Genomic DNA, 23303 nt, shown 5'->3' on the forward strand with positions numbered 1-23303 from the left:
CTCATGAATAAATAAATAAAATCTTTTTTTTTAAAAAGACAAGATTTATATATATTCAAATATAAGTATGAGATGCATTATAAAACAAAGTATGACTTTTGAATTAGGCATCAGTGTAGTATCATCTTCCCTCCTATTAAGGTGGGTAATTGGGAATTGACTACATTAAAAGTATTCACAGAACAGAATGGTTTTACAAGGAAGGTTAGAATTCACTATCTATACACCTCTAGCTACATTAGCAATTAAAATTCATCAAATATTGTGTCTTAATGGCCTTATCTCAAAATGAGGATAATAATTATTATCTCATTCAATAGGATGCCATGAAGACTAAATATTTAATGGTTGCAATGCATTCTAAATGTCACATAAATAACATAGCAATACATATAGTGACTTCTATCAGGTGAACATTGTAACAAGTTAATATTATACATAACTGATCAAAAAGAGCCAAGAAGGCACAAGAATATTTAAGACCTCTGATTGCTTCCAATCATGAGAGCAAGATTTAAACTGATAAATATTTTATAATTATTAAAATAAAATAGAGCAGTCAGGCTCACTAATCAGTGGGGAATCTGCTTCTCCTTCTCCCTCTGCTCCTCCCTCACTGTTCATGTATTCTCTCTTTCAAAATAAATAAAATCTTTATAAATAAATAAATGAAAAAATAAATTAAATTAAAATTAGGGCAACTATAATAAGGACATTTTACACATTTTAAACTGGTTCTTTATAGGTATTCATTTGTTTTTAAATTAAAAAAAAATTTTTTTTCAAGCAGGCTCCATGACATGGGGCTCAAACTCATGATCCTGAGATCCATACCTGAGCGGAGATCAAGAGTCAGACATTTAACTGACTGAGCCACCTTGGTGCCCCATATCATTCACTTTTATTCTTATAATCTTTTTTAAAGATTTATTTATTTGAGAGAGAGAGAGAGAGAGCACATGTTGGGGATGGTGGAGAGAGGGAGAGAAAGAATCCTCAAGCCAACTCCCTACAAAGCACAGAGCCTGATGATCCCAGGACCCCAAGATCACAACCCACACTGAAATTAAGAATCAGACACCCAACCGACTAAGCCATCCAGGCGCCCCTCATTCATTTTTATATACTGTTTCTCACTGGCTGGAAATCTCTCAGAATCTTTTATTTCAATAAAATAATTGTAAATAATATTTGCTAAAGAAGCATTACCATCTGCCCTTCCCACATCTAGTTCTTTGAATAAAGAGTTTTATTTTGAATAAAATACTCAAGAAACAAACGTGGCTTTAAAATACTTAAATATTTTCAATGTTTGGGTAAATTCTATTTATTTTGCTTGGGAAAGCTAAGATGTCATTATGCAAAAGTACCTCCTTGTAGAAAATCCCAGGGTTTCCCTTCTGTCAGAAATAGCCTTTGGGATCTCCTTATATGTAGTTCAGCTCCCCGTCCCCTAACAAACCCAAAGAGTAGAACACTGACACCCTATCATTTTTTTAAAATCAATTTCCAAGGCTTCTTTGAAAAATCTCTATTTCTATGTTGCCACACCTTTTTAAATTCCTGCTTTTCTACTAACCTGTTTCCTCTTTTTGTAGTTACAGTAGACACAATTTGCAAGTGAAATTATTATAGTTAAAAGAAAACTCTGGGATGCCTGCGTTACTCAGCAGTTTAAAACCTGCCTTTGGCCCAGGGTGTGATCCTGGAATCCTGGGATCGAGTCCCACATGGGGCTCCCTGCTTCTCTCTCTGCCTGTGTCTCTGCCTCTCTCTCTCTCTGTGTCTCTCATGAATAAATAAAATCTTTAAAAATAAATAAATAAAAAGAAAATTCATGAATATCAGAATTTTGCATAAAGATGAATTGTAGTTAGAAAAGGATGGTAACAGTACTGGCCTAGATAACTAAGAGAAAGTGATGTAGACCAATCTGCCCAGCAACTAGCCAATGACTTAGGTGGAGTCAGTCAGCAATTTATTAATTTATGATGTTTCTATATTTATGTATAAGTACTTCTATTGAGCTATGTGAAAATTCCTGAGAAACAGCATTTATGTCCATTTTCCTTTTCCATTTATGTCCAGGAAAATACAAAACACACAAAAAAACCTCTTAAGATATTATACCACAAAGGTTGGACTAATTTGTAGTCTTCAAAATAAGGAATGTAACCCCTGAAATGAGGGCATTGTAAGATTTTTCAAGAATACATGGTTTTAAAAGCACAAATAGTTTTAAGATCTGTTAGTTTGAAGGAACTGATTTTTGGATGCTAAATATGCAAATAAATACCTTTCCTAAAACTGCAAGTGCGAGGGCAGAACTTTTCTAAGGAAAATAATCAAGGATGTAGGATTTGACTTTTTTGAGAGAGAGGGAGCAAGTGTGTGCACAGGTACATGCAAGAGCAGGGAATAGCAGAAAGAGAGGGAAAGAGAATCACAAATAGGCTTCACTCTCAGTGTGGAGCCAGATGTGGCACTTGATCTCATGCCCCTAAGATCATGGCCTGAGCCAAAATCAAGAGTCAGATGCTGACTGACTGAGCCACCCAGGCACTGGGATTTCTGACTTTTAAAGGTAAGTCTGTCACATTTTTTTTTTTAAACATGAATGATGATGGTTAACAAATAGTTATGGTAAATATTCTATTGAATATAAAAATAGTATTTTATTTTTAAATGTCAATATTCACACTACCCTCAAAATAACATCTTTTGCAAACGCTTAACTTTATTGTTGGAAAGTTTCAGCTGTCAACATAAAAACATGCATGGAATCAGACATTTCTTGATCCTCATTAGAGAGATGGTGAGTGGGGGGGAAAAAGTTTGAAAGCCACCAGACTAACTCGGGCCAAAGTTTCATTAACCTCTAATATTCTAGTGTCAATACTCCAAGTAAGAAGCTATACACATAAATTTTATATACATAAATCCTGGAATGACATAGAGAGGTGAACCTTTTGTAGAGTGGGTGAGATTTGAGCAGGGTTTTATGAATTAAAAGCAGAGAACCTGCAGAACTTGAGAAAAGATAAAGATGCTAGAGCTGAGAGGGAGGGGCCCACAGCTGGCAGGACCACAGGAGAGAGGCAGAGCAGATGTGTGCAGGTGGAAAATGCAAAGGGCCTGGGTTTTTAAGTCCCAAGAAGCTTGAGTTAAATTGAGATTGTACCACCTTTTGGCTGAGCTACTTTGAAGAAGATTAAACGAGGGGATGGAAAACTCTTCTTGTATTTTGGAGTAACAGCACAGGTTGGTCATTAAGCCCTTCTCAACGAGGAGCCATTGAACAGCAGCAGTGTGCATAACAGTCAAAGCACCAGCTCTGGGCCCAACAGATTGTGCTGAAACAAAAAGTGCCATTTCCTAGAAGTATGTTCTCAGCCTGGATGACTAACTCTCTCTGTGCCCAGTTAGCCTTATGTGTCAAGTAGAGGTAATTGAGGTGCCCACTTAACAGGGATATTATGAAGATTAAGTGAGTTAATGTATGTAAACGAGCTTAAAATCATGTTCAAAGCATTAGTTGCTTTATTGGTGGTGGTGGTGGTATTGTCATGATTACTCTCTGATTCTGAATATCAAACAGGGATCAGGAGAATACCAACCACTAATAAGTCTTTGTTGTATTAAGAATCTTAAAAAAAAAAAAAAAGGAGGTGGGCAAGGACAGGCAGCTAAATCTATAGGAGGGTTTTAATAATAAAAGCTTAGTATGGCTCCATGATTTTGTGGCATAAGTACAGGACAACAATCCAGGGAAGTTTTCTGGTTTTCTGCTGTTGTAACTAACAAAGTAACAAATATCTTTTTCCTTTCCTTAAAGGGCCCAAACCCCAAGGCACACTGCAATTTGTTCTATAAAGAATACCTGCAATATATTCAGTAGGACTATATTTGGTTCTTACAATGACACAATTTGTTAGAAATAATTCTGCAATATGGTAGGAATATTTTGACCTTACCTAAAGGAGTTCCAACACTGAAGTACCAAAAGACATTTTAAAATATCTTTAACCTGTTATTAAACACCCCAACCACAGAATACAAGGTAGCAGTACCATACAAGCTATTTGAGCTCTAATTGTAACTAATCCATCCCTACTCCTGACTTTTCAAACCTCATTAAGGACATATTGCATAGTTTTATAGAAATTATTTTAGAAATGAGAAGTTTAGGTTAAAATCTTAACCAAAATATGCAAACACAAAGATCAGAAATGTGTTTTTTAAGAAAAGCATTTTCAAGACCATGTTTTAAATTTTAAAAGGAAGCTTGGATAACTACAACCAAAGGGTAATGTGCCAAACAGATTGTACTGCTTTCTGATTTTGTCGGCATCCTATTGAAGTTAAAACTCAGAATATGCATTCTGAGGTTTTGTTAACAAAACATATATATTGAAACTAATAGATCAGCATTAGGAATTTTATAACTTACAAGTATGTCTGGCCAGTGAGTAGTTGGATCCACCACTAGTCAAGCCAAATCCCTCAGGAATTTGACTAGAGCTTCGAGGTCTGGTCAACAATTTAGGAGGTTCAATTTCAGCACCAAATTCAGCTCCTATTACTCCTAGTAAAACAATAGCAGTAGCCTGCTTCCGTCTTTCTTCATAAGATGTGGAAATCTTCTTCATTTGTGGAATACTTGACAAGCAACCTGAAAACAAAGTATAAGTTAAAAATATCAATACACAAAAGACATGTAATAATAAAAAAATTCAAGATTACTCTTTCAGGAAAGAATACCATTCGACAAAGGGTACTGAGATGACTTGTTATCCATCTGCAAAAGAATTAATTTGGGCTTCCACCTTTCACTACACAAAAAATCAACTCAAAATAGATGCACAGTACTAAATATAAGAGCCCAAACAAAATAAGTTGCAAAAGAAAACAGCTGTACCTTCATGATCTTCAATAATTTCTTTAAAAAAAAAAAAGATTTTATTTATTTATTCCTGAGAGACACAGAGAGAGGGAGAGGGAGAGGGGGAGAGAGAGAGAGAGGCAGAGACACAGGCAGAGGGAGAAGCAGGACCCATGCAGGGAGCCTGACATGGGACTCGATCTCAGGATTCCAGGATCACACCTTGGGCCAAAGGCAGGTTTTAAACCGCTGAGTAACCCAGGGATTCCCGATCTCCAATAATTTCTTAAATATAATACAAAAAGCACAAGTAATTTTTAAAATTTCTTTAACTAGATTTCATCAATATGACAAATTTTTACACTTGAATGACAGAATCAAGAAAGTAAAAAGACAACACACAGACTGAGAGAAAGTACTGTCAATTAAGTATCTATAAGGGATTGTATCCAGAATATACAACAAACTCCTACAACTTTTAAAATGGGTAAACAATTTGAATAGATATTTGAAATACAATGATATATGAGTGGCCAATGTGCATATCAAAGATGCTTAACATCACTGGTCATTAGGAAAATGCAAATCAAAACCACGATGAGATACCATTTCACATCTACTAGAATAGCTGCAATAAAAAGGATTCTAAGAGGTGCTGTCAAGTATGAACAAAATGAATGGACTGCAGGTGAAAATGTAAAAAGGTACTTTAGAAAAGTTTGGCAGTTACTTATTCAGTTTGGCTTTCTATTTCTTCTTGAGTCATTTTTGATAGCTTGCACTTTTAAAGGAATTACTTATTTGATGTGAGATTATCTGTAGTATTCTCTATAATGAAAATATTTCAAATGTATCATTCCTATGGATCCCTTTAACTATTTTTTTTTAATTTTTATTTATTTATGGTAGTCACACACAGAGAGAGAGAGAGGCAGAGACACAGGCAGAGGGAGAAGCAGGCTCCATGCACCGGGAACCCGACGTGGGATTCGATCCTGGGTCTCCAGGATCCTGCCCTGGGCCAAAGGCAGGCGCCAAACTGCTGCGCCACCCAGGGATCCCTCCTTTTAACTATTTATGCCTTCTCTAACACTTGTTATGCTTTCCTTGATCAGTTTTGCTAGAAATATATATTTTACTAGATTTTCAAAAAATACTTTGGTGGGGTGTCTGGTGGCTCAGACTGTTGATCATCCAGCTCTTAGATGATGCCTTCAGTTCAGATCATGATCTCAGGGTCATGAGATCAAGCCCCTGTGTTGGGCTCCTCGCTTAACAGGGAGTCTGCATGAGCTTCTCTCTCTCTCTCTCTTTCTGCCTATGCCCACCCACTCATATGCTCTTTCTTTCTCAAAAAATTTTACAAATATTCCAGTTTTGATCTTAATATTTCATTTCTTTTATTTCACCAATTTCTGTTGTTATTTTTATTATTCCTCCGTCATGTTTTCTCTGTTGGTTCTTTTTTTTAAGATTTATTTGACACACAGAGAGAAAGAGAGAGAGCACACACACAAGTGTGGGGTGGGAAGCAGAGGGAGAAGCAGACTCTCTGCTGAGCAGGGAGCCCAACGTAGGGTTTGACCCAGGATTCTGGGATCATGACCTGAGCTGAAGGCAGAGGCTTAACCAACTGAGCCATTCAGGAATCCCTCTAGGTTCTTTTTAAAAATCTACTTTTAAAGTAAATTCTACACCCAACATGGGGCTTGAATTTACAACCCCGAGATCAAGAGTCACAAGCTCCACCCACTTAGCCAGCCAAGCACCCGTTTTGTTTCCGGGTTCTTAGGATAAACACAATTCACTTATTTTCATAACCTATTATGGTTAATGTTCCCAATCACAGTATCAACATTCATTTTCCTCTCCTTTAATAATACAACTTCAATTTTTACTGAGTAGTGATATGTTTACATCTTCTCAGGGTCCTTCCAAGAACTGGCAAATCTACAGCCTAGATCCTGGCTTTAAGCTTTACTCATGATATATCTTAAGTCCTTTTTAGCTCACAGGAGCCAAAAGCCTGCTTCTGGAAAGCAGCTAGGGGTTTCAGCCCAGATCATTTCTATTTTATTACTTGTCCACAGAGATATCTATCTTTCTGGAGACTAGTTATGTCTTTTTGATTTTCTGTTTGTATATCTTATCCATCATCGCTATATATTTGGTACAGAAAAATTTTAAAAAGTGAACTTCTGGAGACACCTTCACTGGAGGTCAGCTTTCTACTCTTTTCAGCCATCCATCCAGCTTTTCTGACCCCTTTCAAGTAGCCTGTCTCTATATTAATAAAATCAATATAACAAAGGGCCCTCAGAGCTCAGAATGCCAAATAGGAAATTAACAGCAGGAACCTCTGAATGCTTTTAGATGTTATTTTATTTTGTCTCTTCATTTACTTCTTCAATGTAAACTAACTGGAGGTAAGGCAAGGGAATGACAATATGAGAGGCTATACGTAGACCAACCAAATCAAGAGAGACTTTTGCAGGGCAAGCTGAAGACTTTTAACTTTTGGTTAGTGGAAAGGTGTTGAATAATTTCATATAAGGTGGTGATATCAGATTTATTCATTGTTAGAAAGATCATGATAGTGGCAGGTGGGAGGCAGATTATGAGGTAAAATAAGACATGTCCAGTAGAACCAAAAGAAGACTCCTGCAACGATCAGGTTAAAAATAGTAAGTACCAGTAGTAGTAGGAACTCATTAATTCCATCAGTTACTCAGTCTCAATATAAGAACTGAAGATCTGGTGTATTCGTGGCATCATGCTTGCTGTGAAAAGACATGTGAAAAGCAAGTTCACTGTCCTCTTTGAACTTAAAGGCTACTAAATAAGAATAAGAAATAGGTTACAGAATCAATGAGAACATTATGAACTGAGAGAATAGTATGTTTAAGAACCTAAAAAAGGAAGCAATTTGTTGACTTCTATTTCAAGAAGCAGTAGTTGGGTTGCAAGCCTATGAGACAAGAGAAAGACAGAAAATGGGCAAGGGAGGCAGGCAAGGGCCAGACCACAGATGGCATCATAGATATTCACATTTTAATTCTTATTCTATAAACAACAGGAAGGAAGATACCCAAGGTAGGATTTAAGCCACAGAGTGATGTAATTAGATCTAGGGGTTCAGAGGATATTGTGGAAATCAAAGTGAGAGATTAAGAATAGTTTGGTCTTGGGATGTCAAATAATGCTAAGTAAATAGGAGATGCAGAGAAGTGGGTATCTTTAAGATCCACGGTGAGTCCTGAGTAAGTTGGTGAAAACACTGCAGATTTTAGATGTCATGCCTTAAGTTCTTTTAAAAATCTAAATTAAGACAATTAACAAAATTAATTAAAACAAAATTAGAACAAAAAGTAAAATATTTAGTAAGAATTTTGGCAAAAGTTAATTAAAACAAGAGTAAAAGCAAAGCAAAAGAAATCCTTTCAAGATAAGTAGGTATGGCCTTTCCAGAAGCTTAATAAAAAAACCACCTAGAGCACAAAGTTCTTTAATATAAACTTTAAATTGCATTTATTTAGCCGTGCTGAAAGGCAGAATGGGTGTGAGCGAGCAGACCTAGTTGAGCCTTAGAAAAGGAAGTGGCAGATATTACAAAGAATTTAATAGTTGGAAAAGAGTAATTGTGTAAGAAAGTGGCATTAAAGTACTTATAAAAAAACTAAGAAAATTAAGATGGTAACATCAAAGAGTGGTTACTGTTTATCTGGAAAATAAGAAGAGTTTGGTTCATCGGAGTACAAAGAAAGATTTGTTGTTCCTGTTGTAGTTTCTTAGCTTCTGCATGTCACTTTTGCTTAAAAAAAAGTTCTGAAAATTTGCCATTAGTTTTCACGCACTGTATTAGAAAGACAAAAGCCAAAATGAGTCCAGAGAATACACTGATCTTTAAAAATATTGTAATTCTTTCATGTAAAACCTTAGTTATTATTCATTACTCTAATTTGTTAAATTTTTTTGTAGTCTATTTCAAACCACTTGTAGGCTACAAGAATATTCCTTCCAGCCTTATAAAATTACTTTATCACTTCCAAGGTCATGATCACTCTTATTTCATGAATTCACATTTCTCATAAAAAAGGCTCAATTAACATTTCAAAAATATTTAAGTAATATTCAGAAATATCTTCTAAACAGATACCACTGATTCTCTCTCTTGATGGTTTTCTTCTAGTTTTTTAAAGGTAAAAAAGTGTTAGTAAGAGTGTTAGTTCTTATGGGCAATGACAGATTCCAAGTGTGCCACTGATCTGTCACAGTTCCAATAACGAAAGTAGGGGAGAAAGCTAAAAGCTTACCCATACTAAGAAGAAACAAAATCAATAACCACTGCCCCTGTGTTTAGGAGGGTGAAAACGAACCCAAATTCTAGAGAAAGGAATATCTAACAGATTGATAATTTGTATCTCAGTACATGCATTTAAAACCAACTTTGTTTGAGTACAAGCACACACACACACACACACACACCCACACACACGAGTGAGAGCTCGGCGCAACTGCATCTAGCTTCATGTAGTAGATATTTCACTCTTTCCATAGTAGTCTTGAAACAGGAAGCAAATCGAGTTCCCCTCCCCCCATGTCTCAGCAAGAGCATGCTCCATAACAATAGTTCAAAGGAAAGCTCTATTCTGCAGTTGCACTGATTGTTCTGTCAGCTGACCTCTGCAGAAGGGAATTGCTAACCGCTGCCTTGCTCCTTAGCTGACAAATGAATGATCGCAGCTCCATCTATTTTCACTATGGCTGCCTCTAGCCCAGGTGCTCAGACAGAGAGCCCGGTGTGACATCTTAGATCAAGATGAATTGGCACAAACTCCTGATCCAAGATTGTTTTATACCATTTAATTTAGTTTCTTCCCCTGCTTGGATGAGCACAGCTCTGGTTATGGATTTCTATTCTAATGTACTGAAGCAGGCCCTGAAAGAAGCCAATGAAGCAGCTGCTGGAGCAAGGGACTGCAGGGATACTGATCAATAGGCAAGGCATTGACCCCAGCCGTTCAGCCTGTGCAACGGCCACTGCTTGAAGGGGGAGGGGGCCCCAGAAGCACACATGGGCTGCTTCCAGTAGGAAATTAAACAACAGGGGCATTTGGACAGCTCCGCCTCCACTCTGGTCTCCTACCTTCCCTATGTTCCTTTTGTTTAATTACCTCAATCTTGTCTTAACTCCCACTTCTCGGGAAGGAATTAAGACTTTAGGGAAGTTTAAACAATGTGCTTTAAAACAGCCATTTCTAAATTTTATCCTGAAGCTAATAGAAAGTACCATAACAGGTGCTCTCTGCTAAGTGGCCAAAATATGAAATCTTAATTAGCTGTCAAGCACATCACTTGGTGTAATTTAAAGTTTGGCATGCGCACAGGCTCAGAAGAACACTGTCCAACTGGCTATTAATACTACTGATGGTGAAATTCTCTGGTATGTAATTTTTATCAGTACTCAGATCTGAAAATATGATAGTTCTTTGTTAACAAGGAAAAAAGAGCAAGAAAAGGATCACCTAAAAAGAGACACTGACTGATTAGTGATTATATAAGGTACAGATGCCCATCCTACTACTATTCCAACAGCAACATATAGCAATTTCTGATTCTTTGATTTTTCAGATTTGGAAACATTTAAAATTATTGGCTTTGCCTGGGTTTGCTCTTAAATAATACAAGACACAGGCAATTAGCTGCAATGTTTTCCTATAAATAAATTGACACAACCAAATGGGAGATTTTGAGATATTAAAAATAAAATAATTCTGTAAAAGTAGACCTTTCTACAATTTCATTTGTCTCATGAAAATTTGGTATTTTTTCACAGAGACATGCCTCCATTTAATCATGCTAAAGGGTGACATGGAGATCCATTTTCTTGACAGGACGGTTGATCACCCTATCACAGTAAGAAAATTAATACCTTCGACTAGCCCTGTGTGGAAAACAGAAGCTGGATGCAGTGGTAAAGGACAAAAATGTTCTACATTTTAAGTTGCAAATAGGATACCTGTTCCGTGTAAAAATAGCAGCTTTCTTCATTATTGGGTTTCTTTAAACAAAATATGAGCCTTTGATTTTTATTAAAACAACCATTTAATTCATACAGTGTTCCTCAAAAGTACTTAATTGTCTTTAGATTTAGCATAATTGACTCTAGATTTACACGAATAGGAGTAAACACTTTACTTACAGCTTAACTAGAACACAGGTAAAATATTTGAGAAGTTTAAGCTATTTAAAGGGCTGTGAGATATTGATTGCCTCATTTAAAAAGCAGTCAGAGAGTGCAACCAAGAGGTCAAGATAAATTTAACAGTTTGAAGCACTTTACTAAATAACTCTAAAGATCATGTTAATTGGCTTTGTGCAGTTCCAGGGTAAAATTAATTTTATCCTAGCTTACAATAAAAGGATTAAAAGACATATTAAGTTCTTCAGTTTTAACTGCAATAGGAATCAATGGATTTGAATTAAGGCTAACGGCGGTTTTATGAGAGATGGACTACCAGCAGATACTTTATATCTGCGATTAGCCATATATTGATGGAGCTCTGTTATTGTATTAGGTATTAAGCCTTAGATAAGAAGATACTACCAATTTACTACTCTGAGAATATAGTGTAAGAACGGTGAGGTTTGACCTGGAAAAACCATTATCAAAAATTTGATTCTTTGTTTAGATAGAGTATCAGAATGCTTTCCATAGACGACTTACATATGTTTGATATTTAAAACTCTAATAAAAATTAATGAAATAATGTGTTTGAATTCAGGCATAATTCACTTCATGATCATGACTATACTTAAAACTGTATCACAAACACATCACTAGGGTTTTTAAAATCAAAACATTACATTCAGATTGGCTTAGCATACTAATTTTATGCCAGAAATTTCTGCTATATGATACAGTCCAAGTGACATTCACAATGATATCAACGTTTTCTAAATTTGGTATAAATTTTAATATACTCCAAAACACCCCTTTGGAATTTCAGTAATATCTATTTATTCATGATAAATGAGAATAAAAATTTAAATACTTTTCTTTACTCTTTCAGTATTTAATCTATTTTAGAATTTTATGTATAGAAAAACTGCTGTTACTATGTACTGCCTCAGAAAGCAAAAAAATTGTATTCAATAAGGTATATATCTTATATATTAATAACTGTGACTTTGTAGGATTCTATATGAATGATCAGAGAATATGTTGCAATATCTTACAGCAGAGAACTAAAGGGCAGCATGTAAAGACTATTTAAAATAGTAAGTTGGATTAAGCTAGATAATAGTCTCTATTATGATTCTTTATAACTTTGTTTTATTTGCCATAAAGCATATTTCCTAATATTAGGTTTTGATTATTAAAAAATAAATTTAATAAAGTGAACTTTGTTAATATTGGCAATCTTGAGTACAGAGAAACTCTTTTTTTTTTTTTTTTAAGATTTTATTTATTTATTCATGAGAGACACACAGAGAGAGAGGCAGAGCCACAGGCAGAGGGAAAAGCAGACTCCGTGCAGAGAGCCCCACGTGGGACTCGATCCAGGGACTCCAGGATCACACCCTGGGCCGAAGGCAAGGCTAAACCGCTGAGCCACCCAGGGATCCCTGGAAACTTTCATAATTAGGACATGATTTACTATTTACAAAGATTGCATACAGCTAGAATAGTCAGCATATATATATTCAAAGCTCTTATAAATGTCAATAAAACTATAAAAACTTTTAAGACTGGTGAAATATTCTTCCAAATTTTTATTTTTATCTATTTCTCTTTTCCTAGCCCTAAGGATACTTTATGTGGCATTATAAACTGATACTATGAAAAACATTAAGATGACTTTACAATAGTATGATGGTGAAATATGTCCAAAATATATTTTAATACATTACTGAACATAAACAAGTATCTAAAAGAAATTAGATCTTCAAAAGCAAACTGAGTTCAAATTGTTTTCTAGATGTACTTTAAACAAAATACCTTCAACTGTCTCCTGTTATTGAAATTGATAAATGTGGTTGCCTAATGGAATAGTATTTTTAAGATATGCCTTTTTAATAATCATTATAAGGTGCTAACCAAATATGCTTTTACATATACAAGACATTAGAATTTAAATCTGAGTGAGCTACAACTGTATTTCTGAGATATTAAAATGTGTTATCCAAGTTTTAGAATCATAATGAGAAAAATGACCCTCAGTGGAGTTTCCACAGTGTAAACTGTTTCCACATATATTTGGCCTGAACATTTTCTATACCTACTTGATATTTTTTAAAGATTATTTATTTATTTATTCATAGAGACACAGAGAGAGAGAGAGGCAGAGACACAGGCAGAGGGAAAAGCAGGCTCCATGCACGGACCCTGACGTGGGACTCGATCCAGGGTCTCCAGGATCATGCCCTAGACTGCAGGTGGCGCTAAACCGCTGCGCCACCGGGGCTGCCCCCTACTTGATATTCTTAAGTATAAGACTGATAAAGTACAATGCCATAAAGATGTCAACTCTTAACCAAATAGGTAACAGTAATCTTCCAAGAAAGTATTAACAATAGGGTGTGAGGAGGAAGTCTTTAAGCAAAAATCTTTTCATATTAATATATTTTAGAAATAATTTTTAAAAGAATTTAAAATGCTACAGTATTCTAACCAAATTTCAGTTATCCATTATATCCCAATTCTTAGTCAAATACTTTAAAGAAGAATCTGTTAAATGGAAACATAAAAAGACATTGATTGGTACAATCTAATGGGTGAAAAAGGACTCAAAGACTTCAGTCTCTTCGTGGTGAATCTGGGTTTCATAAGCTCATAAGGAGAATCTATGGGTCAACACCATTGTAAACGTAATTAAGTTCCTTTTTTCTCCAGCCAAGTGCTTTTATATGAATATTGCATAGTATTTTCATTTGTTGACACAACTTAGAGCACTGCAAATCCTGCAATTTTTATACATAATAAGGTGTATAAATTCCAATGATATGTGGAAAAAAAACTGCAGATTGGTTATATGGCCAACATGTAAATTTCTGCTGCACCATTGAGTAAATAAAACGTGAAAGTTTTCTGAATCTTCCAATCTACCTCTTTGGGAAGAAAGATAAATTGATTAAAAATGACAATCACGAGGCACCTGAACATTTACTTCCAAACTTTCACATTACCACCAATGCAGGTGCATGTACATAGACTACTTTCAGAATTCACCTCTCTTACCAACATAGGTTTCCTCTGGTACTTTAAAAACATTTTAGTTTACTTTTTGACCCATCTGTCAGTGTTTTCCTCATACCTACTGGGGTTAGGGATATGGAAGCTGCTCCCCCAAATCTATGAGGCTTTCCCTGTTTTTGCTGCTGCTGCTGCACTATGTCCTGCCCCCCTCCCTTGAAAGCTGAAGTAAACAAACAAGCTCTTCATTTGTATGTATGCACGATAGCCCCCTGCTGGAACACAACAGGTTCTGCAAACGCGTTATCTCCTGTTGCTGCCGATTAAGCCATTTTAAAATAATGTCTCTTGCAAATATATATGTGCATGAGCACTTGACAAAATATATCAAATCCATTATTCACAAAATCAGATAAATAAACACTCCAAAATGATTTTCCTTTAAAAGGCAACTTAATCACGATACTGCTTGCAGGTTATGTTGATAATTTTGATAAGCAGAAACTTTAAACTTTGAAGGCAACTTGTATTTTCAAGTAATTCTTGTAACAGTTTCTTATTCTTCACACTGACAAGTTCTTTATCCTTTCCCCCCATGATCTGCATTATTTTGTCCCCCCCCCATTCTCTACTTAAACATCTGCAAGTCAATTTGTTTTTACTTTTAGTGCAAATACTCTGAGAGAAAATTGCGATTCAAAAAATTCCAAAGATCTATCATATCCATGCACTCAGAAATCCTGTAGTTAATAATTACCAAAAATAATGTTCAAGTTCACTTTACCTTTCAAAGCTGAATCTGAGATAACACGTCAAGTCTTAAAAACTATGAATTGTAACATTAAGACCATTTTAGCTTTTTCATGAAGAAAGAAATATTTCAAAAACAGTGGTTAGTGGCATATAAAGTCATAGAAATTTGAAAATATGACAAATAATTCTCATAAATTCTCATACAGGTAATGTGCAGAATAAAACACCTGCGGTGAGATTCACCTATAAAAATACCGGAGTAGATATGATGTGTTTCTTTAAGAGATCAAATGGGACACATGAGACTTAACATTTGGGGCACTGTTAGGGTGGATCCGTGACAATTTCACACCCGGGCATTATGGACAGTGAGAAATAGACTGTTACATCTGAGGTCACTGTTATTCATAAAATGACAAACCATTTATTAGATTCTTAAACTTAAAAACTATTTTCACCTAAGTTATTATCTTTATCAACTTGTTAATACAAAACCAGATAAAAGGGGATCCTTGTTCTACTGAGAAGTAGAACATCAGCTCATTTATAGGAAGTATTTGTAGTATTCGTTTTTCTGAATTATTATACATTTGGTCACAATAATGAAACAATGCCATGTAACCCAAAGTTACCATTTTTAACAGGTTTGTTTGCAGTAAGTTAGAACCTGTATGGTATTTCTTGCTTTTATTTTCTTAGTAGATTATAATATTATCTCTGATTTTGAAAAATGATCACCTTATTTCACAGGTTATTTTTTCTTCTGCTTTCTTTTTATAGGGTAAGTTAAGTAAAAATAATGGAGCATGAGGGGCAACAGAATTCCAATATTGTGGAAATTAATGGCCAGGCCTTTGAAGTAGTAATAGATCTGGAAAAAAAGTTGTGGTGGTTAATCCCAAAACGTTTTATAGCAAAGATTTTAATAAAACAGTTGACAACTAGCAGAAAAACATCAGATTTATCTCTTTTATGCATCCTGTGAGTTATTAAAACTTGATGTAGATTAACATATGGTACAGTTCTTAAAAACTAAAAAAAAATAATAAAAATTAAGGAAAATTGTTTAAATTTAAAGAAGAAAAAATGAGAAAAGAAGTAAGGAGAAATAAATTTACAGGAGAAATAAAAAGGTCATTGACAACTCTGACTTAATTTACTAATCATATTAACAGATGAGCAAGAAAGTAAAACTTTGAAAAAGAAAAAGACAAATAAGCAAAGACAAACTGAGCACTTGCGCTAAAAGTCTAAAAGCCAATGACAAAATAAACCACAGCCTCAAACCATTAAAAGTACACTTGTTATTAGCCTAGAACCTATAGAAAAAGTAGTCCATTTATACAGCCTAAAATACACATGTGTAAAAGACATTTTAATTTTAGCTCATTTTCAAAGAGATTTCTAAATAGCTCCAGAAAGCTTAAAAACATAGAAAGCTTGAATTTATCAGATAGTTAAACAGGATTGCCATTTCTGATCTTGTTACACATTCAGGCTTTTATCATATTTTTTTTTTTTTTTTGATAGAGAGAGAGAGAGAGAGAGGGGCAGAGACACAGGCAGAGGGAGAAGCAAGCTCCATGCATCGGGAGCCCGACGTGGGATTTGATCCCGGGTCTCCAGGATCACGCCCTTGGGCCAAAGGCAGGCGCTAAACCGCTGCACCACCCAGGGATCCCCGGCTTTTATCATTTTTAAGCTCCATGAAGAGAGAACTATGTGCCTTTGAAATTATTATAGATTAGTTTATTATAGATGATTTTAAAATTTTTACATTTCCTCATTTTATGAAGAGGATAACTAGTCTATCAAATTGACTGCAGTTATTTAGCAAATTTATTTTTCTCAGACCTTTTTTTCTGGTTATATGACATATTCTCAGGTATCAAATATATTGATATTAAAATTCCATGTAGTTATTTCATATGATTTCCTATTAACTAGTAAATTCCATTTATAACTTGGATCTGAGTTGCCTAACCTGTATGTATCAAATCGAAACAGTCCTTGAGCCTTGAATTTTTACATAATCCTTCCAGTGTTTAACCCAAGAAAGCTAAGTACATATGCCTACAGATCCTGAAAATCGGTCATTGATTTGTTACTACTGTGGATTTGGAAAAGCCACTACTCTTGAAATGAACACTAAGAGAAAAATTTCATATTTTAACCTCTTTATGCATGTAGTCAGATACTCTGGTTTGTAAGATGTCATACTATATGAAAAGACTGGTTTTCAAAAAATCTGTTTCTGCTCTAACACATAATCATCTCCTCAAAATTTTTCCCAATTAGCTAGTCATTAGGTTACTCAGGAGTTACAAAGAGATAGTTTTATAGTCTTATCTTATTCATCTTTATTAAGACTAGGGAGATACTGGGGTGCCTGGGTGGCTCAGTCGGTTAGGTGTCTGCCTTTGAGTCAGGTCATGATCTCAGGGTCCTGGGATCAAGCTTTATGTCATGCTTCCTACTCAGCAGGGAGTGCTTCTCTCTCTCCCTCTGCTCACTGCACCACTCATTGTCTCTCACTCTTTCTCTCTCAAGTAAAATCTTAAAAAAAAAAAAAAAAAAAAAAAAAAAGACTAGAGAGATACTTTCACATGTAAAAACCTGGAAATACATGCAAATAAATAAAAGAGGGACACATATATCCAGGATGGCTCTTATTGTACTTAATTGCTCTGAGACTTTTTGGCAGAAGAAAAAAAGGAGAATAAAATCAAAAGACAGTAACATTTACTGAGAACTCCTCCCACCACCACTCCCACACCATGAGTACCGATATCAAGGTCATAACATAGCACAGAAGAGTTGAACACAGGCAGATGAAAACAATCCTAAGCAAGAATTATTATTATTATTATTATTATTATTATTATTTTAGATTTTATTTATTCATGAGAGACACAGAGAGAGAGACAGAGACACAGGCAGAGGGAGAAGCAGGCTCCCTGCAGGGATCCTGATGTGGGACTCGATCCAGGGACTCCAGGATCACACTCTGAGCCAAAGGCAGGCACTCAACCGCTGAGCCACCCAGGTGACCCCCTATGCAAGAATTTAACATGCTTATCATTTTTCTCAAGACAGTTTCTCTTACTAGCAAAAGAAAAAAACTGAATAATATCTCTAACACTTTATCCTCTGTTTTTGATTTTTACAAAATACTCAATAAGAAACAGCATTTACTCATGTATGAAAAAAAAATGTCCAAGGTAAAAGATTCCCCATTTAGAAAACATAAAGCAACAGAAAACCTGAAGCCTATCCTTAAATAATCAAAAGAATGTTAGGTCCATACAAATTCCACCTGCTTACTTAGGGTGTTTCACATATCCACTGATACTCTTATTTGTTATAATGACATAGTTATGTGTCTACAACACTTTCTAAATTCTTTCACAAAAAAAGATATACCATTAAAAAGGAAAAGAAAACAAATCAGAAATGTGTAAAACATTTCCTAGGTCCAAGACTAGATAACTGTTAGGACATTTTGGAATTTTAGAGAAAAAGGGTATTACAGAACTCTTTTAACCAAACCAATATTTTTATTTTATAGATAAGGAAGGTCAGGTAGGCTACGTGTTCAAGTGACAAGGTGAAGGGCACGATGAGAGTGGGCACTCATAGCAACACCATCCCAGATCGATCTCTAGAATCTTCATTGGTCTCTAAGTCAGCATATGTTGCATAGAAACTAGCTACTATTTGACACCAACTCCAAGATGAATCTTTATTAGGTATCTCCAAATCTTGTATAATTAAAAATGTTTCTCAAAGAAGATAACAAACAAACAAAATTTATAATTAAAAAAAGTTTAAGTTTTGGTCTGTACTATCTAATAATATTACATATATTTCCTACTTGGGCAATCTAGAACAAATAAAAAACTAGGGGGAGATATTCTATCAAGCATATGAAGTTAACTAGTTTCAAGTGGGTTTTATGTGGGAAAAAATACATGAAATAAGCAAATAGACAAAAAAATACAAAGTACTAAGCATAAACATTATTACCATTCAGAGACCAAAAACTTAAATAATGTATTATCTAACAGGATAATAAAATTGGCATAATATCCACAGAAACATCAACGATTTCCAAAGAAAAACTCTTCAAATACTACAAAGGAAAACATTAATTGAAAATATAACTTTAGGTTTAGTTACCTCTCCATAAGTCTCAGTAAAAGTTAATACCTGCTATAAGCTCCCATGAACAAAGGTTTTCCAAACTCAGATACCAAACTCCAAATATTGCAAATAAATTCATGATCATTTCCGAAGTTCATGTTGTAATATCAGAGAATAGCTTAGAGTCACCATAAGGGTTAAGACAATCATTTTCTACTGCATACTAGTGCTATTCTAAGCCGATAGTGTGTTTAAATCCACACCAATGAAATCAATACAGCACTGTTCTATTCAAGGTGAGACCAAATAAACCTGTCTGAAGCTTTGAGAAATAGGCTTTGCAGTATACTTTGAGTGCTAAATGCCTTTCAGTCCAGAGATCTGTCATTAAATAATCATTAGCCATCATTCACTCTTCCTAAAAAGCTTAACATCTAAACTTGTTCAGCATCCACTAAAGCATTAGTATAGACTACCAAGTAAGTACTCATTAGCACTTAGGGATGTTTCAACCACTCTGTTTAACTGGGCACTGTCTTATCAAAAAAAAAATACCCCCAAATATTAACCTATAATTTGCCACTAGATTAGAGGGCAGTTTATATAAATGATTAGTAAAAAGGACATTAACATAATGATCGGTCTCTTTTGGATAACATGGCATAATTCATAAAGTTACAATAAACTCTTTCCTGTTTGATCTACCCAAATAAAACCTGATGTCTTTCCTACCATTCAGCATCATATATAATTCAGCATCACATATAAGCCAAATAAAATCAAGTTAATCACAATAGAGAATTCATCAGGAAGTCATCTTGGCTTTGATCCTGAATGTATTTTAAAATAATGCTTCTTCTATCAATGCTATTCATGTTTCACTTTCAATATATGATCATCTCAGCTGCTGAATATCTACTATAATGCACCATGTATTATTTTAGATATCACTAAGTAGAGAGAGAAAATTCAGATACATTTATCTTCTATTACCTGGAAGATTAAGTAAATAATATAGAATGATCCATATTTAGTAATGTTATTGGGTCATATGCATAAATTTGATGGTCAAAGTAATTTTCTCTAAATTTATCAGAAGTTAATCCTTGTAGGCATTACAGTAATCCTCTCAATTTCAAGCTAATACTAATGAAGATGTCATTTCTGAAGACATTAATTCATTCTTCATTTTTAAAAGCTCAAATAAAAATATACGGCCAGATACTTAGGATCTCATCTCCAGTTTTACAACTTATCACTTTCAATTTTAATATAGATTTCAACCTAAATGAGAGTCATGATATTATATGGACATTTTATTTAACTGGATGACCTCTGATATTTTCCCAGAAGTATTTGGGTAACTACATACAAAACAAAAATATTCTTTCAGCTATTAGGTACTTTAAAATACACTGAATACAACCTGTTATATTTAGAAACTTTATAGTATTCTAATTATCATTTTATTTGATCTATAATGTTTTTATTTTTTATTTAATCAATACCCCAACATAAAATTTCAATCGCTAAGATCAAACAAGTACAATATTACTTGGATAGTTAGGTAAATGTAGTATCATACTATATCATACTATATTCTAATTATAAAACATTTCAAGACTCAGAAATTAAAGAAGGTAATATAAAACCAAATCTCACCACAGATGGTCAAATTTTCACTTACATGCTGCACTGAATTGAGACACATTTTCAATATACTCTCGAATATTAAATGGGACATTCCTTTTCACTGGTTAAAGTACAACAATAATTATACCAAACAATCAAATAGTTAACTAAAAACAAAGTAAGAGTTTACTAATTTTATAAAGGAGACAGTTTTTTTGGGAAAATGTAAGAAAAATAGTAAAACTAAAACTCACTTACTTATGTAAAAATATAATTGCAAATAACAAGAAAAACGGGGAATATCCAAAGTTAGCATGAATATCATGAATGCAAGTTAGTCACACGTTCCTAAGAAAGCCTTGAATTTCAAAAAATTGAAAATAGTGTTTTGGAATAAATAAAAATCCAAAGTTTTGCAATTATCATCATTTGCCAGAAAATGCAGTATTTTTTTTTTAAAAATGCATCATATACAAAATTCGCACCACTGTACTTGACACTGATCTAGTCCTCCTCAAAACTGGTAAACCCTTTCAGAACCTCAGGTAAATTCTCCCTTTTTCAGCTATAAAACAATGCTGGCAAAGTCAGTAAGGCCTGACAAAATGCTTTCATTCCCTGCAGAATCTGTACCAAGAATTTCTTACTGCTAATCTCTTACTGACTAAGGAATCAATATTTCAACATACCATACTATCTTTCTGAAATTTTAAGTAATAAGTTTTGCTTTATAATCATTACAATTACTTAAAACAAAGTAGACTTACTATCTTTATGATTAAATTTAGCCTCTTTTTTTTAAAGGTAAAAATAAGAAAAGGAATTTATTTGCTCTTCATAACAATTGTTTTGTATATACTAAACTGCATTATGAAAAAGAAACAAAATGTTTTCAAATCATGCCTTTAAAGATATGTTAGATTAACTGTTAATACAAAAACATGATCAATAAAAGCGATTCATTCTTAACTGTCAAATCTCACTGGGTATAGGTAAAACTTCAATAAAACCAGTACTCTTCTGGATTTTATATTTTGAAGCATGATTACTATTTTATTGTAAAGTATACAGGAGTAACACACTATTTTAAATTATAGTCATTTTGAAACTAAGTTGCAACTTATCCTGATTCTTTATGAATAGACTAGATTCTTATTGGAAATCAATTGGAAGGCAGGTAAAATTAGATAGTCATGGTTACCAGAATATCAATAAGAGATACAGCAATATTCAATTCTAACTCTGATGCTAAAATAAAAAGATATTAAAATAAAAAAGACAATATTTCTGCAGGACAATATTTAAGACGCAGAATATATTTTAATGCCATTATATTGAACCTGAAACACAATGAAAAAAATTTTCATTATTTCCAACAATATTATTGAAATTGGATTTTATTTTATATTTGTCATTTGAATGTCCTAAAAACAAACAAAAACCTATACTAAATTGTAAGGATATAAAATAGGCAATTTAAGCTTTATCACATTTCAAATATTTATTAACATAGACATTTGGTAAATGAGAATATTTTGAAAAAAAAAATGTACCAAATTTGCTATGCTGAATTTAAGAGTTGACTGTAGAAAATTAAGAAAAAGTAGGGGAAAAAAGGAAGCAAAAAATAGAGTGCATCACAAACATAAATACATTGCACACAGATCCAGAAAAGTCAAACTTAAGCATAAGCATTACTTGTGAAATATCTTCAAACCACATTACATGGCAAACTTACATCTTTAAGTTATTAAATAAGTATCAGATCAAATGCCTCACATTTAAAAAAAAAAAGCCTACAGAGTTCCAAGATATATAAACATAATAATAGATGACAATAGTAAAGTGCTTCTGAAAACTGTTTAAGCTCTGCTTCTAAATTTTTCATTATTGGTTAATGCATATTTACATGCAAACTGTCTTGTACTTCTATACAACTGCATCTACAAACGCTTTTACAAAGGCATAACTATGGAAATTATAAAATATACTAATATATTAATAATCCATCTCATTTATTCCTTAAATATCAATTTTTTAAAAAGAAATGCAGCTACCTAAAAGATACAATAATCACTGAAATATTTTTGGTATGGAAGTATTGAAAGCATCTGACAGTGTAATTGTTGCTGTAATGTAATAGTTTACATTACACACTTGAGGCTATTAAGCATGCATTCCTTATCCTAATTAAATGCTCAAAATGGCTAGATTTAATTTTCATAAGAGAGACAAATCAATATCATACTTGTCTTTCTTAAAATATTTTTCAAAATGCCTAAACCTACATACCCTGCTCTTTCCTAAAATGACAAATACAGAAAATCAGTAGCTTCTAGAAATATGCTACAAACAGTCCTGTTCAGAAATGAAAGGCCAATACTATATTAAAGGGGAAAAAATGAAACCACAAATAAGTAACAGAATTACAGCAAGCCCCACTGTATTGTAGAAGCTCAATACTGGACTGCTCTGCTGCTGGAGGAACTCCAGAGAGAGTTAACCTGGTGTGATAAAAGACTTGACAAAGCAATTCTGACTGTGTAGCAATGCTAAGTTGTGGACTAATACAAGAACAGGGGGCCCAATCGCTGTCTTTCACCACGCGCAATTTACACATGGCTTTATCAATAGCCCTAGTGCTGAATACAGAACACACTCTATTTGGCTTTCAGTCAATTAAGCTTTAAGCTGTCA

General features: G+C 34.0%; 1 protein-coding gene across 6 annotated transcripts in view; it reads right to left on the reverse strand.

The window, feature by feature from the left end:
• WDR7 (WD repeat domain 7) overlaps positions 1-23303 on the reverse strand; it is a 353105-nt gene that overhangs the window by 143396 nt on the left and 186406 nt on the right. For all 6 annotated transcript variants that reach the window (XM_072822456.1, XM_072822427.1, XM_072822446.1 and 3 more), the window contains one exon: positions 4451-4672. In XM_072822456.1, coding sequence (XP_072678557.1) covers positions 4451-4672 — 222 coding nt within the window. The remainder of the gene's footprint in view (positions 1-4450; positions 4673-23303) is intronic.

Source organism: Canis lupus, chromosome 1 (assembly GCF_048164855.1).
Source record: "Canis lupus baileyi chromosome 1, mCanLup2.hap1, whole genome shotgun sequence".
Lineage (NCBI taxonomy): Eukaryota > Metazoa > Chordata > Mammalia > Carnivora > Canidae > Canis > Canis lupus.